Genomic DNA, 16,509 nt, shown 5'->3' on the forward strand with positions numbered 1-16,509 from the left:
GGGTCCCGTCCCATCCCATCCCCCCCCCCCACCGTGGGTCAGGGCTCTCTGTATATTTTGCTTTAATTATTTTGTAACGAGATTCATTAACGAAGCACTTTATGGCCCCGGGGCCGTGGGGCGCCCCACGGCGAGGCGGGGCGGGGGGGCAGGGGGAGGGGAGGGGCGGAGCCTCGCCGGGGGGGCGGAGCCTGGGGCCGCCCCCGCCCCCCACCGTGGCCTTGAGACTCCTGTAATAAAGCACCAAACTGGGTCTTGCCCCTCCCCCTCCTTCAGCGCGCCGGACGCCTGGGCCCCCCGGACGCCTGGGCCCCCGGGGGGGGGGGCTCCATGTCCCCAGTGCGGTACCTCTGTCCCCATGGGGGGGGTCTGGGGGGGGCCGTGGGGTGTGAGGGGCCCCGTGGGAGGGGGAAACGCGAGGGACCCGGGGGGGGGTGAGAGGGGACATGGGGGGAGGGGGGCGTGAGGGGTCCGGGGTGGGGGGCAGAGGGGACGTGGGGGGGGCACGAGGGGCCCGGGGCAGAGATGTGGCTCCCACGTGGGTGCAGTCGGGGGGCACAAGGGGCCCGGGGGGGGGCGCGAGGGACTCGTGGGTCCCACGTGGTGGCAGAGGGGACGTGGGGGGGGGACACGAGGGGCCTGGGGGGGGGCAGAGGGGACGTGGGTCCTGCATGGGGGCAGCGGGGACGTGGGGGGGCACGAAGGGCCTGGGGGGGGGTCTGAGAGACGCGTGGGGCCCACGTGGGGCAGGGGGGACGTGGGGCAGAGGGTCCCGTGGGGGGCGGGGGGGACGTGGGGGGCGCGAGGGAGCGGGGGGGGGGGTCACGGGGATGTGGGAGCCGCCGGGGGGCCCAGAGGCCCCACAGAGGAGCCACCGGGGCCACCACGATGGGGACACGATGGGGGGACACCGGGGCCACCACGGGGGGGGGGGGGGAGGGACACCGGTGCCACCACGACAAGGGCATCGGGGCCACCACGGGGCCACTGGGGCCACCACCACGGGGCCACCACGGGGCCACCAGAGCCACGTGCCATGGGGCCACCGGGGCCATCATGGGGGGGGGGGGGGGGAATACAAGAGCCACCCCCATGGGGCCACCACGATAGCGACACTGGGGCCACCACGATGGGGACACAATGGGGGGACGCGACAAGGACATTGGGGCCACCACGGGGCCACTGGGGCCACCCCCATGGGGCCACCAGAGCCATCACGGGGGGGGGATACAAGGGCCACCACCATGGGGCCACCACGATAGCGACACTGGGGCCACCACGATGGGGCCACCACGATGGGGACATGGGGGCCACCGTGATTTGGGTCACGTGTCACCAGAGCCACCACGATGGGGCCACTGAGGCCACCACGATGGGGCCACCACGATGGGGACACGGGGGCCACCGTGATTTGGGTCACGGGTCACCAGAGCCACCGCAATGGGGCCACTGAGGCCACCACGATGGGGCCACGGGGGCCACTGCGATGGGGACATGGGTCACCGGGGTCACCGCGATGGGGCCACCACGATGGGGGACACGGGGGCCACCACAGAAGGGATGGCGGGGAGGGGAGGTGCCGGGGCGGCGGGGGGCGGCCGTGGGGTGCCTGGGGCCGGCCGTGGGGCGCCGTGGGGTGGCCGTGGGGTGGCCGTGGGGCGGCCGTGGGGCGCTAGGCGCCGAGGCAGAGCCGGCGGTAGAGGCCGTTGAGCTGCTCGAGGAAGATGAAGGTGAGGACGGTGTGGGGGCCCAGGCGGGCGTAGTACGGCGTGAAGCCCTTCCAGAGGCTCAGGAAGCCCTCGTAGCGCACGACGCGGAGCAGCACGTCCTGGGGGGCGGCCGGGGGGTCGGGGGGCGCCCCACGGCTGCCCCACGGCCGCCCCACGGCCCCAGCCCCGCGGCCGCAGCCCCCCGGCCGCCCTCCCCCCGGGGAGCCCCCGCCCCGGCCGCCCCTCGGAGCGCACGACGCGGAGCAGCACGTCCTGGGGGGCGGCCGGGGGGTCGGGGGGTGCCCCACGGCTGCCCCACGGCCGCCCCACGGCCGCCCCCCAGCCCCAGCCCCGCGGCCGCAGCCCCCCGGCCGCCCTCCCCCCGGGGAGCCCCCACCCCGGCCGCCCCTCGTAGCACACGACACGGAGCAGCACGTCCTGGGGGGTGAGGGGGGGGGTCGGGGGGCGCCCCACGGCTGCCCCACGGCCCCAGCCCCACAGCCCCAGCCCCACAGCTGCAGCCACCCGGGGAGCCCCCGCCCCGGCCGCCCCTCGGAGCGCACGACGCGGAGCAGCACGTCCTGGGGGGCGGCCGGGGGGTCGGGGGGTGCCCCACGGCTGCCCCACGGCTGCCCCACGGCTGCCCCACGGCCCCAGCCCCGCGGCGCCAGCCCCCCGGCCGCCCTCCCCCCGGGGAGCCCCCGCCCCGGCCGCCCCTCGTAGCACACGACACGGAACAGCACGTCCTGGGGGGTGGGGGGGGGTTCGGGGGGCACCCCACGGCTGCCCCACGGCCGCCCCACGGCCGCCCCACGGCCCCAGCCCCGCGGCCGCCCCCGCTGCTCACCAGCCCGTTGCGGTACTCCGGCTTCCCGTCGATCGTCCGCATGTTCTGGATGCTGCGGCGGGAGGGGGCAGCGTGAGGGGGGCGCGGGCGGGCGGGGGGCGCGGGTGGGGGGCGGGTGGGGGGCGGGTGGGGGGCGGGCGGGCTGGGGGGGGCGGCGCGGCGCCCCCGGCCCCGGCACCCACCGCGTCTTGGCGATGTCCACGGGCATCGAGGCGGCCGTGGTCACCAGCCCGCTGATCATGCTGGCGCAGAAGTGGCACAGGACGTCGTCGCGGAAGTAGCCTGCGGCCGGCGACGGGCGGCTCAGCGGGGCCGCGGCGGAGCCACGACGGAGCCGCCACGGAGCCGCCACGGAGCCACGACGGAGCCACCACGGAGCCACGACGGAGCCGCCACGGAGCCACGACGGAGCCGCCACCGCGGTCATGGAGCCACCACGGAGCCACCGCGGAGCCGCCACCGCAGAACCATGTTGGAGCCGCCACCGCAGCCGTGGAGCCGCCGCGGCCATGGAGCCACCACGGTCACGGAGCCACACGCAGCCGCCGTGGTCTCGGAGCCGCCACGGAGCCACGACAGAGCCGCGATGGCCGTGGAGCCGTGGCAGAACCACAACACAGCCACGACAGAGCTGTGATGGCCATGGAGCCACGACGGAGCCACAACGGTCACGGAACCACAATGGAGCCACGACAGCCGTGGAGCCGCGACAGAGCCACGACAGCCACAGAGCCGCGACGGAGCCGCGACGGTCACAGAGCCCCGACGGAGCCACGACAGTCACGGAGCCGCGACGGAGCCACGACGGAGCCGCGACGGTCACAGAGCCCCGACGGAGCCGTGACGGCTGTGGAGCCGCGACGGAGCCGCGATGGTCACAGAGCCCCGACGGAGCCACGACGGAGCCGCAACGGTCACGGAGCCGCGATGGAGCCGCGACGGAGCCGCGACGGTCACAGAGCCCCGACGGAGCCGCGACGGTCACGGAGCCGCGACGGAGCCGCGACGGAGCCGCGACGGTCACAGAGCCCCCATGGAGCCGCGACGGCCGTGGAGCCGCGACGGAGCCGCGCCGGAGCCGGAGCCGGGACTCACCGGAGTCGAGCAGGAACTGCTTGGACTGCGAGTAGGAGGCGAGCTGGGCGGCGTTGACCACCACCGCCCGGGCCATGGTGGGGACGCAGCCCTGCGGAGCGCCGGCGCCGAGAGCGTCACCGGGGCCCGGCCACCCCGCGGCACGCGGGGGCATGCGCGGGGACCCCCGGGGACCCCCAGGGACACGCGGGGACCCCCGGGGACACGCGGGGACCCCCGGGGATGCGCGGGGACCCCCAGGGCACGCGGGGACGCGCGGGGACCCCCGGGGACCCCCAGGGACATGCGGGGACCCCCGGGGACACGCGGGGACCCCCGGGGACGCGCGGGGACCCCCGGGGACCCCCAGGGACACGCGGGGACCCCCGGGGACCACCAGGGATGCGCGGGGGACACACGGGGACATGGGGGGACCCCCAAGGATGTGGGGGGATGCGCGGGGACCCCCAGGGATGTGCAGGGGGACCCCTGGGGACGTGTGGGGACCCCGAGGATGTGGGGGGATGCGTGGGGACCCCCAGGGATGTGCAGGGGGACCCCTGGGGACGTGTGGGGACCCCCGAGGATGTGGGGGGATGCGTGGGGACCCCCAGGGATGTGCAGGGGGACCCCTGGGGACGTGTGGGGACCCCCGAGGATGTGGGGGGATGCGTGGGGACCCCCGGGGACGTGTGGGGGACACACAGGGACGCGCGGGGATCCCAGGGGACGCAGGGGGACCCGTGGGGCCGTGCGGGGACCCCCGGGGACATGGGGGGACACCCAAGGATGTTGGGGGATGCACGGGGACCCCCGGGGACGTGTGGGGGACACACAGGGACGTGCGGGGCCCCCAGGGGACGCAGGGGGACCCGTGGAGACGTGCGGGGACCCCCGGGGACATGTGGGGACCCCCGAGGATGTGGGGGGACGCGCGGGGACGTGGGGGGACACACGGGGACCCCCAGGGATGTGCGGGGACCCCCGAGGATGTGTAGGGACGCGCAGGGACGTGGGGGGACACGCAGGGACCCCCAGGGACGTGCAGGGGGACCCCTGGGGACGTGTGGGGACCCCCGAGGATGTGGGGGGATGCGTGGGGACCCCCGGGGACGTATGGGGGACACACAGGGACGCGCGGGGACCCCAGGGGACGCAGGGGGACCCGTGGGGACGTGCGGGGACCCCCGGGGACATGGGGGGACCCCCAAGGATGTTGGGGGATGCACGGGGACCCCCGGGGACGTGTGGGGGACACACAGGGACGTGCGGGGACCCCAGGGGACGCAGGGGGACCCGTGGGGCCGTGCGGGGACCCCCGGGGACCCCCAGGGACACACGGGGCCGTGTGGGGACCCCCGAGGATGTGGGGGGACGCGCGGGGACGTGGGGGGACGCACGGGGACCCCCAGGGATGTGCGGGGACCCCCGAGGATGTGGGGGGACGCGCGGGGATGTGGGGGGACACGCAGGGACCCCCGGGGACGTGCGGGGGACACACAGGGACGTGTGGGGACCCCCGAGGATGTGGGGGGACGCGCGGGGACCCCCGGGGACGTGCGGGGGACACACAGGGACGTGTGGGGACCCCCGAGGATGTTGGGGGATGCGTGGGGACCCCCGGGGACGTGTGGGGGACACACAGGGACGCGCGGGGACCCCAGGGGACGCAGGGGGACCCGTGGGGCCGTGCGGGGACCCCCGGGGATGTGGGGGGGACACACAGGGACATGGGGGGATGCACGGGGATGCGGGGGGACACGCGGGGACGTGCAGGGACCCTGGGGACCCCCGGGGATGTGGGGGGACCCCCGGGGACACAGGGGACACACGGGGACATGGGGACACGCACGGGGACGTGAGGGGACCCCCGAGGATGTGGGGGGACGCGTGGGGACCCCCGGGGACGTGCGGGGACCCCCCGGGATGTGGGGGGACACGTGGGGACCCCCGGGGACCTCAACCGCGACCCGCCGGCGCACGGGGACGTCCCGGGACCCCCCGCGGCCCCGTACCCCGACCCACGGGCGCGTGGGGACCCCCGGGAACCCCTCGGCCCGTCCCCGCGGCGCGCGGGGTCCCCCCCACGCCCCCCCTCGCGCCCCCCCCCACGCCGTACCCGCCAGAGCGTGGGGACGTCCCGGGACCCCCCACGGCCCCGTACCCCGACTCACGGGCGCGTGGGGACCCCCGGGAACCCCTTGGCCCGTCCCCGCGGCGCGCGGGGTCCCCCCCACGCCCCCCCCCACGCCCCCCCCGCGCCCCCCCCCTCGCCGTACCCGCCAGAGCGTGGGGACGTCCCGGGACCCCCCACGGCCCCGTACCCCGACCCACGGGTGCGTGGGGACCCCCGGGAACCCCTCGGCCCGTCCCCGCGGCGCGCGGGGTCCCCCCCACGCCCCCCCCCACGCCCCCCCCGCGCCCCCCCCCTCGCCGTACCCGCCAGAGCGTGGGGACGCCTTCCTCCCGCGTGATCCTCAGCAGGGCGTCGAAGACGTTGCGGTAGCCGCGCCGCTCGGCCGGGGGCAGCCTGCGGGGGGGGCACAGCGGGGCCGGGGGGCAGGCGGGTGGCCGGGGGGCTGCCGCGGGGCCGCTGGGACCACCAAGGGGCCACCGAGGGGCCACCAGGACCACCGAGGGGCCGCCGGGACCACCGGGGCCACTGGGGGGCTGCTGGGGCCACTGGGACCACCGAGGGGCCGCTGGGACCACTGGGACCACCAAGGGGCCGCTGGGACCACCGAGGGGCCACCGGGACCACCGGGACCACCAAGGGGCCACCGAGGGGCCACCAGGACCACCGAGGGGCTGCTGGGACCACCGGGGCCACTGGGGGGCTGCTGGGCCACTGGGACCACCGAGGGGCCGCTGGGACCGCTGGGGCCACTGGGACCACCGAGGGGCCGCTGGGACCACTGGGACCACCAAGGGGCCACTGGGACCACCGAGGGGCCACTGGGACCACCAGGGCCACCAAGGGGCCACCGAGGGGCCACCAGGACCACCGAGGGGCTGCTGGGACCACTGAGGGGCCGCTGGGACCACTGGGACCACCGAGGAGCCACCAAGGGGCCGCCAGGACCACCGAGGGGCTGCCAGGGCCACCGAGGGGCTGCCATGGGGCTGCTGGGGCCACTGGGACCACCAAGGGGCCGCTGGGACCACTGGGACCACCGAGGGGCCACCAAGGGGCCGCCGGGACCACCGAGGGGCTGCCAGGGCCACCGAGAGGCTGCCATGGGGCTGCTGGGGCCACTGGGACCACCAAGGGGCCGCTGGGACCACTGGGACCACCGAGGGGCCACCAAGGGGCCGCCGGGACCACCGAGGGGCTGCCAGGGCCACCGAGGGGCTGCCATGGGGCTGCTGGGGCCACTGGGACCACCAAGGGGCCGCTGGGACCACTGGGACCACCGAGGGGCCACCAAGGGGCCGCCGGGACCACCGAGGGGCTGCCAGGGCCACCGAGAGGCTGCCATGGGGCTGCTGGGGCCACTGGGACCACCAAGGGGCCGCTGGGACCACTGGGACCACCAAGGGGCAACCAAGGGGCCGCCGGGACCACCGAGGGGCTGCCATGGGGCTGCTGGGGCCACCGGGACCACCAAGGGGCCGCTGGGACCACTGGGACCACCAAGGGGCAACCAAGGGGCCGCCAGGACCACCGAGGGGCTGCCAGGGCCACCGAGAGGCTGCCATGGGGCTGCTGGGGCCACTAGGACCACCAAGGGGCCGCTGGGACCACTGAGGGGCCGCTGGGACCACTGGGACCACCGAGGGGCCAGCAAGGGGCCGCCGGGACCACCGAGGGGCTGCCAGGGCCACCGAGAGGCTGCCATGGGGCTGCTGGGGCCACTGGGACCACCAAGGGGCCGCTGGGACCACCAAGGGGCCAGCAAGGGGCCGCCGGGACCACCGGGGGGCTGCTGGGGCCACTGCGGGGCCGCCGGGACCGCCGCGGGGCCGCCGGGACCGCCGCGGGGCCGCCGGCGCGCGCTCGCCTCACCTGCCGTCGGCCGTCATGCGGATGAGGGCCACCTCGGCCGGGGTGCCCACGAAGGCGCCGGTGGCCCCCGCCGTCATGCCGATGAGCGCCTTGGTGAGGAAGGCCGGCGGCGTGCCGTCGGCGCCCGTCAGCTTCTCGAAGAGCACCGTGTAGATGCCCAGGCGGGTCGTGGTGTAGGTGGCCTGGCGCAGGAGGCCGGCCGAGAGCCTGCCGGCGAGGGGGGCGGCGCTGAGCCCGCCGGCGGCACGGCACGGCGTGGCACGGCACGGCACCACGGCGTGGCACGGCACAGCATGGTGCTGCTTGGTGTGGCACAGTGCGGCTTGGCACGGCGCAGCCTGGCGCGGCACGGCACCGCGGCGTGGCACGGCACAGCAGCACGGCACGGCACAGCACGGTGCTGCTTGGCATGGCACGGCACGGCATGGCGCGGCGCGGCACGGCGCTGCTCAGTGTGGCACGGCATGGCTCGGCATGGCACAGCTTGGCATGGCCCGGCACGGCACGGCTCGGCACGGCCTGGCACAGCACAGCCTGGCGCAGCACGGCGCAGCAGCATGGCTCAGCACAGCACCGCGGTTCAGCACAGCGCGGCATGGCCCGGCACGGCACGGCTCGGCGCAGCACAGTACGGCCTGGCTCGGCACAGCTTGGCATGGCCCGGCACGGCACAGCTCGGCGCAGCAAGGCACGGCACCGCTTGGCACAGTGCAGCTCGGCACGGCGGCTCGGCACGGCCCGGCTCGGCACGGTGCAGCTCTGCACGGCCCGGCTTGGCACAGCACAGCACGGCCCGGCCCGGCTCGGCTCGGTGCAGCACAGCGCGGCCCGGCGCAGCCCAGCACGGCCCAGCGCAGCCCAGCATGGCCCGGCGCAGCCCGGCACGGCCCGGCTCGGCCCGGCACGGCCCGGCCTGGCCCGGCTCGGCGCGGCCGCCTACCCGGTGTAGATGCCGCGCAGCCCCTCGTTGCGCAGGATGCTGCCCACGGCGTGCAGGCTCGTCCGGTACTCGCGCGTCTTGGCGCCTTCGCCGCTGAGCTGCATCCGGTTCTTCACCAGGTCCAGCGGCTGCACGAACACCGTGGCGCCCATGCTGCGGGCGAGGCAGCGGCGGGTCCAGCGGCCGCCCCGGCGCGGGGCGCCCCACGGACCGCGGGGGCCCCGGGCGGCTGTGGGGTGGCCCCAGAGGGGCCGTGGGGGGCCCCGGGGGGGCCCCAAAGGGCTGTGGGGGGCCCCGAGGGGACGCTGGGGGGGCCCCGGGGGGTCCCCAAGGGGCTGTGGGGGGCCCCGAGGGGACGCTGGGGGGTCCCGGGGGGGTCCCCAAGGGGCTGCGGGGGGCCCGAGGGGCTGTGGGGGGCCCCGAGGGTCCATGGGGGACCCCGGAGGGGCCGTGCGGGGCCCCGAGGGGACGCTGGGGGGTTCCCAGGGGGTCCCCAAAGGGCTGTGGGGGGCCCCAAGGGGACGGTGGGGGTCCCGGAGGGGCTGTGGGGGGCCCCGAGAGGATGCTAGGGGTCCCTGTGGGGTCCCCAGGGGGCTGTGGGGGTCCCCAAAAGGCTGTGGGGGGCCCCGAGGGGACACTGGGGGGCCCAAGGGGGTTGTGGGGGTCCTGAAGGGGACACCGGGGTCCCTGGGGGGTCCTGGGGGTCCTGAAGGGGACGTTGGGGGGCCCAAGGGGGTTGTGGGGGTCCTGAAGGGGACACCGGGGTCCCTGGGGGGTCCTGTGGGTCCTGAAGGGGACGTTGGGGAGCCCAAGGGGGGTTGTGGGGGTCCTGAAGGGGACACCGGGGTCCCTGGGGGGTCCTGGGGGTCCTGAAGGGCACGTTGGGGGGCCCTAGAGGGTCGTGGGGGTCCTGAAGAGGACACTGGGGTCCCTGGGGGGGTCCTGGGGGTCCTGAAGGGGACGTTGGGGGGCCCAAGGGGGTTGTGGGGGTCCTGAAGGGGACACCGGGGTCCCTGGGGGGGTCCTGGGGGTCCTCAAGGGGACGTTGCGGGGCCCTAGAGGGTCGTGGGGGTCCTGAAGGGGACACTGGGGTCCCTGGGGGGTCCTGTGGGTCCTGAAGGGGACGTTGGGGGGCCCAAGGGGGTTGTGGGGGTCCTGAAGGGGACACCGGGGTCCCTGGGGGGTCCTGTGGGTCCTGAAGGGGACGTTGGGGGGCCCAAGGGGGTTGTGGGGGGTCCTGAAGAGGACATTGGGGTCCCTGGGGGGTCCTGTGGGTCCTGAAGGGGACGTTGGGGGGCCCAAGGGGGTTGTGGGGGTCCTGAAGGGGACACCGGGGTCCCTGGGGGGGTCCTGGGGGTCCTGAAGGGGACGTTGGGGGGCCCAAGGGGGTTGTGGGGGTCCTGAAGGGGACACCGGGGTCCCTGGGGGGGTCCTGGGGGTCCTCAAGGGGACGTTGCGGGGCCCTAGAGGGTCGTGGGGGTCCTGAAGGGGACACCGGGGTCCCTGGGGGGTTCTGGGGGTCCTGAAGGGGACGTTGGGGGGCCCAAGGGGGTTGTGGGGGTCCTGAAGGGGACACTGGGGTCCCTGGGGGGTCCTGTGGGTCCTGAAGGGGACGTTGGGGGGCCCAAGGGGGTTGTGGGGGTCCTGAAGAGGACACTGGGGTCCCTGGGGGGTCCTGGGGGTCCTGAAGGGGACGTTGGGGGGCCCAAGGGGGTCGTGGGGGTCCTGAAGGGGACACCGGGGTCCCTGGGGGGTCCTGGGGGTCCTGAAGGGGACGTTGGGGGGCCCAAGGGGGTTGTGGGGTTCCTGAAGAGGACACTGGGGTCCCTGGGGGGGTCCTGTGGGTCCTGAAGGGGACATTGGGGTCCCTGGGGGGGTCCTGGAGGTCCTGAAGGGGACGTTGGGGGGCCCAAGGGGGGTTGTGGGGGTCCTGAAGGGGACATTGGGGTCCCTGGGGGGGTCCTGGAGGTCCTGAAGGGGACGTTGGGGGGCCCAAGGGGGTTGTGGGGGGTCCTGAAGGGGACACCGGGGTCCCTGGGGGGGTCCTGGGGGTCCTGAAGGGGACATTGGGGTCCCTGGGGGGGTCCTGTGGGTCCTGAAGGGGACGTTGGGGGGCCCAAGGGGGTTGTGGGGGTCCTGAAGAGGACACTGGGGTCCCTGGGGGGGTCCTGGGGGACCTGAAGGGGACGTTGGGGGGCCCAAGGGGGTTGTGGGGGGTCCTGAAGGGGACACCGGGGTCCCTGGGGGGGTCCTGTGGGTCCTGAAGGGGACGTTGGGGGGCCCAAGGGGGTCGTGGGGGTCCTGAAGGGGACACCGGGGTCCCTGGGGGGTCCTGGGGGTCCTGAAGGGGACGTTGGGGGGCCCAAGGGGGTCGTGGGGGTCCTGAAGGGGACACCGGGGTCCCTGGGGGGTCCTGGGGGTCCTGAAGGGGACGTTGGGGAGCCCAAGGGGGTTGTGGGGGGTCCTGAAGGGGACACCGGGGTCCCTGGGGGGGTCCTGGGGGTCCTGAAGGGGACATTGGGGTCCCTGGGGGGGTCCTGGAGGTCCTGAAGGGGACGTTGGGGGGCCCAAGGGGGTTGTGGGGGTCCTGAAGAGGACACTGGGGTCCCTGGGGGGGTCCTGGGGGTCCTGAAGGGGACGTTGGGGGGCCCGAGGGGGTTGTGGGGGGTCCTGAAGGGGACACCGGGGTCCCTGGGGGGTCCTGGGGGTCCTGAAGGGCACGTTGGGGGGCCCAAGGGGGTTGTGGGGGTCCTAAAGAGGACACCGGGGTCCCTGGGGGGGTCCTGGGGGTCCTGAAGGGGACGTTGGGGGGCCCAAGGGGGTTGTGGGGGTCCTGAAGGGGACACCGGGGTCCCTGGGGGGGTCCTGTGGGTCCTGAAGGGGACGTTGGGGGGCCCAAGGGGGTTGTGGGGGTCCTGAAGAGGACACCGGGGTCCCTGGGGGGGTCCTGGGGGTCCTGAAGGGGACGTTGGGGGGCCCAAGGGGGTTGTGGGGGTCCTGAAGGGGACACCGGGGTCCCTGGGGGGGTCCTGGGGGTCCTGAAGGGGACACTGGGGTCCCTGGGGGGTCCTGGGGGTCCTGAAGGGGACGTTGGGGGGCCCTAGAGGGTCGTGGGGGTCCTGAAGGGGACACCGGGGTCCCTGGGGGGTCCTGTGGGTCCTGAAGGGGATGTTGGGGGGCCCTAGGGGGTTGTGGGGGGTCCTGAAGGGGACACTGGGGTCCCTGGGGGGTCCTGTAGGTCCTGAAGGGGACGTTGGGGGGCCCAAGGGGGTTGTGGGGGTCCTGAAGGGGACACTGGGGTCCCTGGGGGGGTCCTGGGGGTCCTGAAGGGGACGTTGGGGGGCCCAAGGGGGTTGTGGGGGTCCTGAAGGGGACACCGGGGTCCCTGGGGGGGTCCTGGGGGTCCTCAAGGGGACGTTGGGGGGCCCAAGGGGGGTTGTGGGGGTCCTGAAGGGGACACCGGGGTCCCTGGGGGGGTCCTGGGGGTCCTGAAGGGGACGTTGGGGGGCCCTAGGGGGTTGTGGGGGGTCCTGAAGAGGACACCGGGGTCCCTGGGGGGGTCCTGGGGGTCCTGAAGGGGACGTTGGGGGGCCCAAGGGGGTTGTGGGGGTCCTGAAGGGGACACTGGGGTCCCTGGGGGGTCCTGTGGGTCCTGAAGGGGACGTTGGGGAGCCCAAGGGGTGTTGTGGGGGTCCTGAAGGGGACACCGGGGTCCCTGGGGGGTCCTGGGGGTCCTGAAGGGCACGTTGGGGGGCCCAAGGGGGTTGTGGGGGTCCTGAAGGGGACACCAGGGTCCCTGGGGGGGTCCTGGGGGTCCTGAAGGGGACGTTGGGGGGCCCAAGGGGGTTGTGGGGGGTCCTGAAGAGGACATTGGGGTCCCTGGGGGGGTTCTGGGGGTCCTGAAGGGGACGTTGGGGGGCCCAAGGGGGTTGTGGGGGGTCCTGAAGAGGACACTGGGGTCCCTGGGGGGGTCCTGTGGGTCCTGAAGGGGACGTTGGGGGGCCCTAGGGGGTTGTGGGGGTCCTGAAGAGGACACCGGGGTCCCTGGGGGGGTCCTGGGGGTCCTGAAGGGGACGTTGGGGGGCCCAAGGGGGTTGTGGGGGTTCCTGAAGAGGACACTGGGGTCCCTGGGGGGGTCCTGTGGGTCCTGAAGGGGACGTTGGGGGGCCCAAGGGGGTCGTGGGGGTCCTGAAGAGGACACTGGGGTCCCTGGGGGGGTCCTGGGGGTCCTGAAGGGGACGTTGGGGGGCCCAAGGGGGTTGTGGGGGTCCTGAAGGGGACACCGGGGTCCCTGGGGGGGTCCTGGGGGTCCTGAAGGGGACACTGGGGTCCCTGGGCAGGGGCCTGGGGGTCCTGAAGGGGACACCGGGGTCCCTGGGGGTTCCTGAAGGGGACGTTGGGGGGCCCAAGGGGGTTGTGGGGGTCCTGAAGGGGACACTGGGGTCCCTGGGGGGTCCTGGGGGTCCTCAAGGGGACGTTGGGGGGCCCAGGGGGGTCGTGGGGGTCCTGAAGAGGACACTGGGGTCCCTGGGGGGGTCCTGGGGGTCCTGAAGCGGACGTTGGGGGGCCCAAGGGGTTTGTGGGGGTCCTGAAGGGGACGTTGGGGTCCCTGGGGGGGGTCCTGGGGGGTCCCTGAAGGGAGCTGAGGGGTCCTGGGGGTCCCTGAGGGGTTCGGGGGGGGCTGAGAGGGCCCCGAGAGCACTATCGGGGTCCCGGAGGGGACCGGGGGGGGCCCAGAGTGGCCAAGGGTGACGCAAGGGGGCCGGAAGGGGTCTGAGGGGGGTCTGGGGGGCTCCCAGAGGGGATGTGGGGGTCCCTGGGGTGGCTGAGGGGGTCTCGGGGTGAGGGGGGGGATCCTGGAAGTTGGGGGGGGTCTGTGAGGACCCTGAGGGGTCTATAGGGGGGGCTGAGGGCTCTTAGGGGGCTCTTAGAGGGGATCGGGGGGTCTGGGGGGCTGTGTCGGTCCCCAGCAGGGCCTGGGGGGGTCCTGGGGGTCCCAGGGGTCTCGGGGGAGTCCCGGGCATCTTGGGTGGGTCCTGAGGGTCCCGGGGGTCTCAGGGGGGTCCTAGGGGGTGCCAGGGGGGGTCCCGGGCACCGCAGGGGGTCCTGGGGGTCTCAGGGGGGTCCTGGGGGGTGCCAGGGGGGGGTCCCACGGGTCTCGGGGGTGCCGGGGGGGGTCTCGGGGGGGTCCTGGGAGGTGCCAGGGAGGGTCCCAGGCATCTCGGGGGGTCCTGGGGAGAGGGGAGGGGGTCCCAGGGGTCTCGGGGGGTCTCAGGGGGTTCCCGGGATGGGCCTGGAGGGGGCCCGGGGGGGGGAGGCCTGGGGTTCCGAGGGGTCCCGGGGGGGGGGGTTCCGGGGGGGTCCCGAGGTTTCCAGGGGGTCCCGGGGGGTCCCGGGGAGGGTCGCGGGGGGGGGGGGAGGGTCCCGGGGGCTCCGAGGGGTCCCGGGGGGTCCCGGGGGGTCCCAGGGGGGCTCCCGGGGGCTCCGAGGGGTTCCGGGGGGGGGTCCCGGGGGGGGGGGGGTCCCGGGGGTCCCCGGCGGGTCGCTCACCCGGCCAGGCCGCCGAAGAGGAACTTGATGGACTTGGGGGAGGTTTTGGGCTTCTCGGCCGCCGGCGCCGCCGCCATGTCGGCCGGGACCGGGACCGGGACCGGGGCCGGGGCCTGAACCGGGGCCGGGGCCTGAACCGGGGCCGGGGCCTGGGGCCTGGGGCCGGGGCCGGGGCCGGGGCCGGGGCCGGGGCCGGGGCAGGCGCGGAGCGGAGCGGCCGCCCGGCACCAAGGTGACTCCGGGGCGGGAGCGGGGGGAGGAGGCGGCGGCGGCGGCGGCGGCGGGGGAGGAGGGGGGGGGGGGGGGGGCGGGGGGGGAGCTGCGCGCGCAGCCGCCGCGCCGCACTGCGCCTGCGCGCCGCGCCTGCGCGCCGCCGGGGGGGCGGGGAAAGGGGCGTGGTCACGGGGCGGGGGCGGGGCCGAGCTCCCCCTCCCCCCCGAGGGGCGGGGCCGCAGCGCTGAGTGACGGGGCCGCTGGGCGGGGAGGGGCGGGGCCGCGGAGAGCGGGGGCGGGGCTGAGGAGAGCGGGGGCGGGGCCGAGGAGGGGGGCGGGGCCGAGGAGAGAGGGGCAGGGAGGGGCGGGGCCGGGCGCTCCGCGGCGGCCGCCCATTGGCCGGCGGCGGTTTTGGCGGGAAGCGGCGGCCGGCGGCGCACGCAGCCGCTCCCGCCCCCCCCTCCTGTGAGGGAAGCGAGCGGGGGGAGGGGGCGGGGGTACCGCGGGGGGGGGGAAATACCCCGGGGGACCAGGGAGTAACACCGGGGGGGTAAATACCCGGGGGGGGAAATACCCCGGGGGTGACAGGGAGTAACACCGGGGGGGTAAGTACCCGGGGGGGGGGAAATACCCCGGGGGACCAGGGAGTAACACCGGGGGGTAAGTACCCGGGGGGGGGAAAATACCCCGGGGGACCAGGGAGTAACACCGGGGGGGTAAATACCCGGGGGGGGGGAAATACCCCGGGGGTGACAGGGAGTAACACCGGGGGGGTAAGTACCCGGGGGGGGAAATACCCCGGGGGTGACAGGGAGTAACACCGGGGGGGTAAATACCGGGGGGGGGAAATACCCCGGGGGACCAGGGAGTAACACCGGGGGGGTAAGTACCCGGGGGGGGGAAATACCCCGGGGGACCAGGGAGTAACACCGGGGGGTAAGTACCCGGGGGGGGAAATACCCCGGGGGACCAGGGAGTAACACCGGGGGGGTAAGTACCCGGGGGGGGAAATACCCCGGGGGACCAGGGAGTAACACCGGGGGGGTAAGTACCCGGGGGGGGGAAATACCCCGGGGGACCAGGGAGTAACACCGGGGGGTAAGTACCCGGGGGGGGGGAAATACCCCGGGGGACCAGGGAGTAACACCGGGGGGTAAGTACCCGGGGGGGGAAATACCCCGGGGGACCAGGGAGTAACACCGGGGGGGTAAGTACCGGGGGGGGAAATACCCCGGGGGACCAGGGAGTAACACCAGGGGGTAAGTACCCGGGGGGGGATATCCTGGGGATGCCAGGGAGTAACACCGGGGGGGTAAATACCCGGCACCATGGAGCAGTACCGCGTGAGTACTGCCTGAGTACCGCCTGAGTACCAACCCCAAGGAGAAGTACTGTGTGAGTACTGCTGGAGTACTGTCTGGAGCACAACCGTGAGGAGGAGTACCACCCGAGTACCACCCCGGGGGAGTACTGCCCAAGTACTGCCTGAGTACTACCCCAGGGAGGAGCACCACACTGAGCGGTACCACCGAGTAACACCCCAAGGAGGAGTATCACCCGAGTAACACCCCGAGGAGGAGCACCACCTGAGTACCGCCTCCGAGGAGGAGTACCACACAAGTAACACCCCAGTACCACCCCTGAGGAGGAGTACCACCAAGTACCGCCCCCGGGGAGGAGTACTGCCTGAGCAACACCCGAGTACCACCCCCGATGAGGAGTACCACCCAAGCAACACCCGAGTACCGCCCCCGAGGAGGAGTACCACACAAGTAACACCCCAGTACCGCCCCTGAGGAGGAGTACCACCAAGTACCGCCCCCGGGGAGGAGTACCGCCTGAGCAACACCCGAGTACCACCCCCGATGAGGAGTACCACCCGAGCAACACCCGAGTACCGCCCCCGAGGAGGAGTACCACACAAGTAACACCCCAGTACCGCCCCTGAGGAGGAGTACCACCAAGTACCACCCCCGTGGAGGAGTACCGCCTGAGCAACACCCGAGTACCACCCCCGATGAGGAGTACCACCAAGTACCACCCCCGGGGAGGAGTACCGCCTGAGCAACACCTGAGTACCACCCCCGAGGAGGAGTACCACCCAAGCAACACCCGAGTACCGCCCCCGAGGAGGACTACCACCTGAGTAACACCCGAGTACCGCCCCTGA

General features: G+C 75.0%; 1 protein-coding gene across 1 annotated transcript; it reads right to left on the minus strand.

The window, feature by feature from the left end:
• Positions 1 to 45: 45 nt before the first annotated feature.
• SLC25A11 (solute carrier family 25 member 11) lies at positions 46 to 14,378 on the minus strand. The gene is made up of 8 exons (XM_062600893.1): positions 14,127 to 14,378; positions 8,577 to 8,729; positions 7,637 to 7,843; positions 6,070 to 6,160; positions 3,652 to 3,742; positions 2,739 to 2,838; positions 2,557 to 2,608; positions 46 to 1,828 (listed from the first exon to the last, which is right to left on the minus strand). The coding sequence occupies exons 1-8, from the start codon at positions 14,201 to 14,203 to the stop codon at positions 1,673 to 1,675; spliced, it is 927 nt and encodes a 308-aa protein (XP_062456877.1). The 5' UTR covers positions 14,204 to 14,378; the 3' UTR covers positions 46 to 1,672.
• Between the last annotated feature and the right edge of the window lie 2,131 nt (positions 14,379 to 16,509).

Source organism: Rhea pennata, unplaced genomic scaffold (genome assembly GCF_028389875.1).
Source record: "Rhea pennata isolate bPtePen1 unplaced genomic scaffold, bPtePen1.pri scaffold_149, whole genome shotgun sequence".
NCBI classification, from domain to species: Eukaryota; Metazoa; Chordata; class Aves; order Rheiformes; family Rheidae; genus Rhea; species Rhea pennata.